At 44.1% G+C, this 9,813-nt stretch overlaps 1 protein-coding gene across 3 annotated transcripts in view; it reads left to right on the forward strand.

The window, feature by feature from the left end:
• MBNL1 (muscleblind like splicing regulator 1) overlaps positions 1-9,813 on the forward strand; it is a 99,677-nt gene that overhangs the window by 74,113 nt on the left and 15,751 nt on the right. For all 3 annotated transcript variants that reach the window (XR_004841396.1, XR_004841395.1, XM_035889983.1), the window contains exon 3: positions 4,323-4,493. Coding sequence is in view for 1 of the 3 variants with exons in the window: in XM_035889983.1 (XP_035745876.1) it covers positions 4,323-4,493 (171 nt within the window). In the remaining 2 variants the exon portion in view is untranslated. The remainder of the gene's footprint in view (positions 1-4,322; positions 4,494-9,813) is intronic.

Here is a 9,813-nt window from a genome sequence, read left to right on the forward strand (position 1 = left end):
CGGGGAGCTGCCGCTCCGGCTGTCGGCTGTGGTGTGAGCAAGAGCCGGGCTTCTTCCTGCAGGAGTCCGGAGTGCAGAAGTAAACATGGGATCTTGGCAACAGGTTTCTGTCCAAATATCCCATCACTCTGTGAGTGTTCCCCCCACTCCCCATCATGCTGTGCACCTCAAGTTTCCCTGCTGGTCTGCCCATGGGGGAGGCCCTGTCCCGTCTGTCTCGAAGCACCAGAGGTCTGTGGGCGGCCTCTGCTGCAGAGCATGCCTGAGGAGCCTCAGGAGCATTTTTAATAACTTTTAGTCCACCAGGATTCTGGTAAAACCGTACTGGCATGCTGGTACAGCATTTCAGGACACTGTGAGTGTGCTCAACTTCAGCTTCTCTGAATTTACTTGCTTATAGTATCATTTTTTCATGATTTTTTTTTATGAAACAGCAAAGGGTTCAGAAAAGGTTCAGAGATGAAAATCTGCCTTAAACTTTGTTGACTGAAGTTAACAGAATCTAGTGAAAGGGTAATTAAGAAACTACTTGCTCGCAGTATAAAGGAGATGAATGCAGTCTGTGTTCTTGATCGAGATTTTTGACAGTGGTTTTCAGCCTGCGATTTCTGACTTCTGGGCACCCTGTGGACCATTTTTGAAGGTCTATGGAATATAAGTAAGGCAAGAAAGCCATTTCCCAAACAGAGAAGTCTGCATTTCTTTTGGAAAATTTGCTAGGATCTGAAAATTCAAAAAGGTTGAAAGTTAAATGCTGCACTAGACTCCAAAGCAACATACAAACAAGAAAAATGTAAACTTTTTGATAGTAGCTAACGATAACTAAGTATCAGCACAGTTTACCTGGGGATGTGGTATGTTCTTGTAGTCTTTAGCTCAGAGTAAACTGTCTTCCTTAAAGATCAGCTGCTAAGCAAAGAGAAATGATGGCCTTGATGGGGAAACAGCAGAGCCTAAGGACATTGCGTTAGATCACTGGAATGGTTTCTTCCAGCCATAAAGTGTTTGAGTCTATGAAGTACCTGAAGCGGTTATGATCCAGTCTTTGGATCCAGTCTGGAGAGGTGTGGAGCGGCCTAAACCCCATCTCTGGAATAAGGACATTGAGTTCAATCTGCATTTCAGAATCAGGTTTGTTAATTGCTGCTCTCTGATTCCAGCAACACATGTTGTAGGTTCATGTTACTCATTTAGCAGTAATTAAGTCTGATTTTTACACTGTGCTAACGTAAGATATCATCTTCCAGGCAGCTAGTAAATGTGTAATTTTGCTGTGTTACTTAGTGGTAGCAACAATTAACATGGGTTTTAGTATCAAGAGAAAAATTGACATAAAGCAAACTATTCCAAAGTGCTTGCATTTTACCTACCATTTCATATAATTGTGAAATGCTTTTGGGGGGCGGTGCTGAAATGAGGTTGGTTTATTTGTGCAAAACAGCTTAAATACTGAACTGTGTTCCCAGTAAAGAATTAAAGGAGAGATCTGAGGGTCATTTTGTCTGAGAGCATCCCCCCAGGCTGAAAGCATGCTTTTCCCCAAGCATATGGATGAGCCGAGTGGGAGATGTCCCATGCATCGTTTCGGCTGGTCCACTCCTGCGCAGGTCTGGCCGCTGCTCCGTGCTGTTGGGTGCTGGCTTTGGTCCCCACAGACGTGGATGGGTGCAACCCTGCCAGCCGCTGCCCACTGCTCTCACCATGCGGTGCTGGAGGTGTCCCGGGGAGCTCCCACCAGTGGATCAGCAACCAGCAGATGCATATATGCACACACGTATAAAATTCACGCTCCGTCAACACTGATTCCTGTTGTCACCATCCATTTGTCTTTTCTAATTATGAATCGTTAATGTTTGTTACTGAAGTAGCCTAATCCTTATTTGCAGTAGGAAGCTCCATTCCCCTGTAAAAATATTTTCTCAGGCTGCACATGTTTTTCCCCCCCTCCATCTTATCTGGAGTATAGACGTTGTGCTTTTAGCTTTTCTGCATTATCTGGCCCCTGTCTTGATTGCTTTCCAACATTTGGAGCTGTGTTACTAGGGAGATTTTCTTGCAAGTGACTTCAGTGGTCCTTTCCATGCATCAGCTCTGCTGAGGACAGACCATAGCGCCCCTCAGTCCAACGAGCAAACGCCTGCAGGAGCCCTGTCACAGGGCTGCATAAGGGGAAGGCGAAGGCCCCATGCCAAAGGGCCTGGGGGACCCCTCTTACTCTTGCCAAAACCGAGCAGACTGAGGCCTGCAGCCCCGGGGCCAGCATGGCGGCAGGGAGCACGGTCACGGCCGAGTGCCGGGGCTGCCTGCGCTGGGCTTTCTGTTCATCTGCGCCTTCCCGCTGTGCCTGGCAGCAGTCGCTCAGCTCTTCTGTGTTGTCTCTGGAGCAGACAGGATCATGTAATGGAAAATACATTTCATTCAAGGAAATATGCTTAGGGATTATGAACGGGTGCTCTGAAAGATGAACGAACTTTGCTGTTCATTACAGTAGTGGTCTTCATATACATAGGGCTTTCCATCATCTTGGTGGGTAGCCTAAAGATATCCACAAAACTTTACGTATTTTTCTGTGTATCAGCTGTATCTTCCTATGCAAGGATCACTCAGATGTCAGTTGAATAACTATGAAAATGAGTTTTAAGAACTTTGGACTGCCAGCAGGAGAGACTGATTGGGAGGAGGCAGCAGCAAACCGTTTATCCCAGCCTTAAGGGGAGACAAAAATCATCATACAAATTAGATTTCTGGCAGATCTTGTAACAAGAATACATTTTAGCTTTCTGAGCAAAATTGCAGTATAAGGTCAAACAGTATTGAATTAATTTGTTTCCTGATAAAAATGGTTTCTTGCTTAAATTAAGGCTCTTTTGCTTTGTCATTGTTCCTGTTTGGATTTATTTCAAAGATGAATGAGTACAGGAAAAAAAAAAAGTAATTTAAGGAATCTGGTTTTTTCCAGACAAGGATTCAGTTCTCCTTTTTAGTTGTTTTGGGGGTTTTTTTATTGTTACCATCCCTTCAGTGAAATATGGGCTCCTGTGTTATAATTTTAAAGAATGATTAGTGTGTAGAGCTTCTGTATTAAATTTGCATTTTCTGAAGTCTCATGGCATGTGAGATCACAGCTCACACACCATGAGAAGAGGGGATTCTCTTCCCCAGGAGAAGGGATTTCTCTTCCCCGGCCTCCCTCTGCTGCACACGGTGGCTGAGCGGCTGTGCAGGCAGTGCCCTTCGCTCAGGCTGAGCCTTCTGTTTTAGAGGTTTTTACAGTGGAGCCGTAGCTGGGGGGTCTTGGGGCTGGTTTTCAGAAGTTACGTTCATGCCCATTTCCCCATCAAGCACCCAGTGCTGCCGAGCACCAGCCGCCCCGCTCCCAGCTGGGGCCTGCAGGTGGGGGCACCCAGAGCAAGAGACTGCGTTAAGAGAGTTCACCAAGCAGGGTTGTCATATGTGCAAAGCTCGCTTACGTGGTAACAAGGAGGGACAGTGGGGTTTGGATATATATTGTACATAGAATTATTTTTTATTATTTCTTGATGTGAATAGTTGTCTCATTGATGAATGTTCTTTCATCCAAATAAAATTAGTGCATGAAATTTGTTGTTTACCACATCTGAATTTAATGAAAAATGTAGAAACAAGTCAATTCAGATTTTCTTGTTTGGTTTACACAGTTGCAACAAAAACGCATCATATGTAAAAGGTTTTCTTCAAAGATGCTGTATTCCAGGTCTAGTGAAAGCCCAGAGCTGTTGCTGTTTTCCTGGTGATAAATGCTGCTTTGACCACACGTCTCGCTGTGTGCTCAGGGCCTCTTGTGCCCCTGCACAGCAGAAAGAGCAGCAAGCCTTTAACATTTTCAGAGTAGCACGTGAGCTTTTGCAGGCTCACTGCTGCAGCCAGGCTGCATTTCTGTTGCTGGGTTTCTGGCTCTGCAGCCGCCTGGTTCCTGGAGGCAGCTCTGTGGGCAGCAGGGAGCTGTTGAGTCCCCATGGGCATAGCTTCACTGAGCAAAAACATATGCCCATAGAGGATGGGCATGCTGTACTTTCAAAACAACTGATGTTTGCTCGCCTTCAGCAATTTTTAAAAAGAAGCAGTGTTTCTTAGAGTTGTACTGCAGAAATACATTGTTTAGAAAAAGCAAAGCAAGCAGCTGATGCTAGAATTGTCAAGTTGCTCTGGTCAGTATGTGATAGCCTAGAGAAGTAGCTGGGGGCTTTCCTCCTAGGTCCATAGGGTGTTGTTTTAGCCAATGACATAAGGAACAAAGATATGCCTGTAGCTTCTAAGCCAATTGTGTCAATTCTCTTCTTCAGGGTCGATGTTCAAGGGAAAACTGCAAATATCTTCACCCACCACCACACTTAAAAACGCAGCTGGAGATAAATGGACGCAATAACCTGATTCAGCAGAAGAATATGGCCATGCTGGCCCAGCAGATGCAGCTTGCCAATGCCATGATGCCTGGTGCCCCGTTGCAGCCTGTGGTATGTACACTTTTTGGCTTCAATCAATGAGTGCAATGAGTCGTAGTTCAAGTAAGTTAGCAGGTGTGCTTACGTGCCTGTAGAATCCCACAAACGTCAGTAACTGGTAGAGAAATCCAATACAATGAAATGCTGGTCTGTATGTCTTTGTTCTGCTTAATTCTCCCTTGCCTGAAATAATATCGTTAATCTAATTAATTTAATTAATTAAATCATTTTTTGCAACTTATTTCTTAAAATTAAGAAAGTGAGTGATCTGCATGGGATTTTCATAAAGAGACATTTCCTTTGCAATTTCATGTGCTCTAGGAAATTCCTGGGCTTGAGAAGATTCCCGTTGGATGTTTTCCATTCACTCAGGGGAACCTTATCAGGAAATTACTTGCTGGAATTGGACTTTGGTTTTTACAGCACGTTGTCAGGCAGAGCAGAAAGCTTGCCCTGAGTGATGTAGGGTGCACGTCAGTCTGACCTGCACAATCCACAGCTCAGGCTTGGCAGGAAGAAGGAGTACAGATAATCATGATTTCTACAAAAAGCCAAGGGGTGGGGGAAGGAGAATCTATCAGAAATCTCTCGTCTGGTCACAGTAAAATGTGAGCATATATTACATCATATCTGTTTCTCTTATACCTGAGTAAGCGTGCGCAGTGCAGTGTTCCACAAAGTCAAACACTGTAGCTGAGTTTCTTGCTCTGCAGTAACCTGTCGTTTCAGCAAATGTAAAGATGATTGGCATCAACCTGTGATGCACATATGTGTTTGGGAGCTGAACACCCTGTGCCAGATCCCTCTCTAATGCAATCCAGAGAGGTCATTTGAGCTAACCTATGGATAAATTTGGCCCAGAACCCTTTTGATACAAACTTCTAGATCAGACATTAGAAGGTACTGATTAATGTATGAGCAAGACTGGCGCTGATTAATATATGAGCAAGGCTGGTATATTCTACATAAAAAGGCAAACAACGCTCCCCTGGCTGAAGCTCTCTCTTTCAATGGGTAATATGTCAGCAAAGGAAAAAATAAGTTGAAATATATATATAAAATAAATATATCTGCATTAGCACTTCTCTGATAGTTCTTTTATTCCTTTCTTGCTGGCAAAGGTAGAATTTAGGGAGTTTAATTTACCTCTAGATACTTTCTGTTAGGAAACCTATATTCACTCTGTTAGATGAGTTCTTCAACTTTTATTTCAAAAACCATAGCAACAAATAATAGTCCTCAAAATATAGCTCAGTCCTTAGGAAAAATCATCTCAAGTGGAAAGGACTCTCATACTTGTGCCAGATGTTTATTTGGCCCCATGTTTTGTGGGTCTACAGAATACCAGTAAATATTTTGTAGCTTATTTGATTCACTTAATGTAACTGTTATTCTCCCTCAGAGCTTTATGCCTCGGCTAGTTCAAGAAAAAGTGTATGTGGGGGAGAAAAGCAGAAATCGTTGTGGTAGGATCGTCACAGTAAATTGACTTTAGTACCTCTCAGCACAGCGTGAGAAGAGACCACGTTTTGTTTTCTCTCTTTTGATTGGCTTTTCTTTAAATAAAATTGTCTGTATCACCTAGGCAAGGAGAAGAGCTGAGGCAGCATCAGCGCGCAGACACCAAATGCTGTGGCACCGCAGTGCTGCAGGGGATGCCCCGACACCGCGCCGTGCAGCCTGCTCCTTACTCCCATCTTGTAGGAGAAATGGGCCTGCCTCTGGGCTGGTGTCTGCTGCTGGTGGCTTTCAGATCAGAAACAAAATTAAGTGTCTGTACAGCTGGGCAGCTCAAAAGCTGTATGTTACGTGCTTTAACTCCAGAACAATCTCAAAATGATTTTTCAATTTCAACAGCTCAAAACAGCCATGTGCAAATGCCACAATTTTATTTTTATTTCCTGATTTGAGTACAGTGATACAGCTTTAGTGCCAGCAAGTTCATATTTGGGACTACGAGAAAGCTTAAGCCAAGATGCAGCCAACAGTAAGAACCATTGCCTAAAATATTCTTCTCTGTTAACCTGTTTGTTTCATGAATTGTAACCAAATACGGCTCTCTTGGGTTTATGCAAAGCAGTGCGTAGGCACACACCACCACCATTTGGGTAAACATGAAAAAAAATATTAATGCAGTCCTTTGGATTAACATTCTTTTTTAATACAGAGGGGCAAGTGTGAGGATAACATTTAAATGAAATTTAAATTCTCCTTTATGCTACACTCACACTGTTCCTAACAAGCAAAATTTAAGCCAGTTTATTCTGAAGTGCAGCACAAACCTTCTACCTGAGCCTGGGTAATTTCTGTATAGTTTGCTTGAATTCAAACATTACAGACTGTGTATTTTCAGAATTCAGTCTCATTCAATATGAGAATTCATAGGAAGTCCCATTGGCTGTCCCAGCAATAGTGTTTCCAAATGGATGTCATCCTACTCATTTGGCCTTAAAATGACTTTACTTTTTAGCACAGTTGAAATGGATGTTATTTCAGGGTGTTCTAGCAAGTGATTTATATCATCTCATCGTAACGATGCCTCAGTCAGTTTGTTTTGTTTTACAAAAATCAATACCCTATGCTTTAATAAAAGTAAGTGAGCTAACTTAATGAGAGACTCTAATTTGGTAAGCAAAGCAGGAGGATCCTTTCACTCATATTTCTGTTTGATAAATGTTTTAACTATCTTAGTTGCAAGTAATGTCTGTGGATTTTTCCCGTCTTTCCTTTTTAGTTCACTCTTTTATCTGTCTTTAGCTGGCACTTGAGGGAGGGGGTTTCAGAGCGTGGGTGGGTATTGCGTGTCTTGCTGAGATCCTGAGGAAGAGCTTTGCCTGCTCAGGTCAGTTCTGCTCTCCTTGCTTGTAAACCAGGTTAGGGGGAGTTGGGCTCAGCTAGACTATGGCTTTGGTACGAGAGCATCAGTTGGTACTAGCACATCAGTGGGCGATGCTGTGCCGCTTCACAACAGCAGTGCAGACCCTGGATTTGCCTTTTCCAGTGTGGAAGAGTGTGAAAAATGCTAAACAGAAGCAGAAAGATGCAGTTTTGAGACCAGAAGAACGGAGATGGACCGCGAAGGTCGCTGGAGACTCTGGGGCTGTCCCTCGCCTCCAGGGGTGCGTGGGGCACGGGGAGCCCCAAGGCTGTTTGCTCTGTACAGGCCCGAACTGCTGTTAGTCAGGCATGCGTTTCTGCAGAGCGCCGGTGCTCCAGAGGCAATCAGCTGCACGCTGCAGATGTGAATCTGCAGCAGAGCAAGGTCCCAGGCCTTCCTGAGGGTGTGTTTGGAATTCACAAGTAGCTGTAGGTTGTCGGTGTTTATCTCAGCGTTATGTGGTACACTCTTGTGCTTTCCTTGGCGTGGCACGTGCTTGGTAGATGACTGTTAAAGATGCATTAAACGAGTCCAGCTCCTTCCCTGCAGGCAGCTGGTCCTGCGGGCCCAGCGAGCTGGGGCGCTGGAAAAAAGCCCGTCTGTCTGTCCAGTGAGGAGCCGTGGCTCTGCTGCGCTGCAGAGGCCAATTTCCAAAGGTGCCCCTGTGTCTCCTTCCCAATCGATAGACCCCGTTGGCAGGCAGTGCCTTTGAAAGGTAGAGCCTTGGAGACCAGACCTGCTGGTGAGGTTCGTGTTGGTTGTGCACAGGCATTTTTAGAGCAGAATTATTCAGTAGATGGGACAACGTGGATTATGGGTCATCTGGCAGCACAGAGCTGCATCCAAGGCTTCTTCACCTCTGCACTCTCTGCAGATCTACAGGAACTGCTTTTTCCTTTCTTTTTAGCTGGTTTGCATGATGCACATCATAGTAGGGCCCTAACCACAAGGCCAGTGAGTAGTTTTATGGTTTGGTCATGGTGATAGAGAAATACTACCTCTGCTTCCAGAGATGGGGAAGTGAAAGCTCACTGGAAAACAAGCAAGCAGTAAGCAACAGAGACGAGCCCAGTGGCTTGGACTGATCTGGAGCACCTCCTGTCACTCCTCTCCTGCATGGTGTTGGGGTCCCAGTTCTGACCAGTTTGCAGGTACAGGCTGACCTTCAGCTAATGCTCGTGGATGGCAGGGACAGGCTTGGGGTGACCCTCATGGCAGAGGGAACAGTGTCCTGGCATCCTGCTCCTCCCTGTCCTGCAGCCACCCAAGCCTTGGGTCAGTGCTGGGGCGGCTGGGGACAGTCCCTGGGGAGATTCAGTCTGTGCCATGTGTCCTCCGGGGCCACTGCATTGCCAGAAATTTTTCCTGGGTGCAGGAGTGTTCAGGTGGCTTTGTGCCCTGGCAGACTCCTCTGCTACCGAGAAGTGGTTGTGTGCTGCCCAAATTTCGCCACTTCATGGTCTCTTTCTGCCAGAAACGAGGCTCCGAGTCTGGGCTGATATGACTGTAGGATAGGTTTTTTATCTCCTATGTACAGCACACTGTAAAATACCTGTGAGCTTCAGAATAATATGAAGTGGCTCTGATAATATACACTATTGTTTTGCAGTGGTCTAAAGGCCACAGGATATTTATATTAGTACAAAATGATCTCAGTAGAAGATAAATGGGATAGTCTTTTTATTTACTGTACAGCGAGTATATTGGGCTGAAATCAAACATTGATATCTCTTAAATTACACACTAACAGACTGATTCGTAGTTTTATTTTCAGCATTTATTATTACATAGCTGATAACACAGTTATGAAAAGTGCAGTTATTTAATAGTGCATTTAACAGTAGTATTTTACTTCCTGTAAAATTTGCCTGTTTGCTTTTCTTTCACATGGATGAAGAACCAGAGAAGTTAAAGAAATTATTCCCATTTCCACAACGTACAGTCTTTTTTCTTCAGTAATCTCTGTGTGTGTTTTTGTCCAGTGTTTCAAATGGACTTGTTCCCTGCTTCCAAACAGTTCAGTCATTTCCTCAGCAATACAAAAACATGTGGTGTTATATGCTGTCTGGCTTAAACAGATATGAAACAGAGAAAAAGAGTTGCGTTAACTCTGTAGTTGTTTTTCCCTCTAAAAATTAGTTTGGAAGAAAAATCTAAATGCCTTGAGTAACTACTTTATTTAGATACTAAAGATAAACACTCCAGACTAAATTTTATTTGGCAATTACAGTGGTAGCACAGTGCCTTTGCGTTCAGTGGGGCAGAAATGTTATTTAATCTTTACTGAGCATCACAGCTCTGCATTTGGTCTTACAGCATTATTTGGTCTTCTACATCCAATTATCTTTGCAACATGTGATAACCTACAAGGGCATCTGACTCTTTCTTTTTGAAAAACAAGCAAGCAAACAAACAAGAACCCCCAGTATTTGTATGCTCGCGCGCTCTCTCTCT

The sequence above is a fragment of the Egretta garzetta genome, unplaced genomic scaffold (assembly GCF_000687185.1).
Source record: "Egretta garzetta isolate BGI_Z169 unplaced genomic scaffold, ASM68718v1 scaffold172, whole genome shotgun sequence".
Classification (NCBI taxonomy): domain Eukaryota; kingdom Metazoa; phylum Chordata; class Aves; order Pelecaniformes; family Ardeidae; genus Egretta; species Egretta garzetta.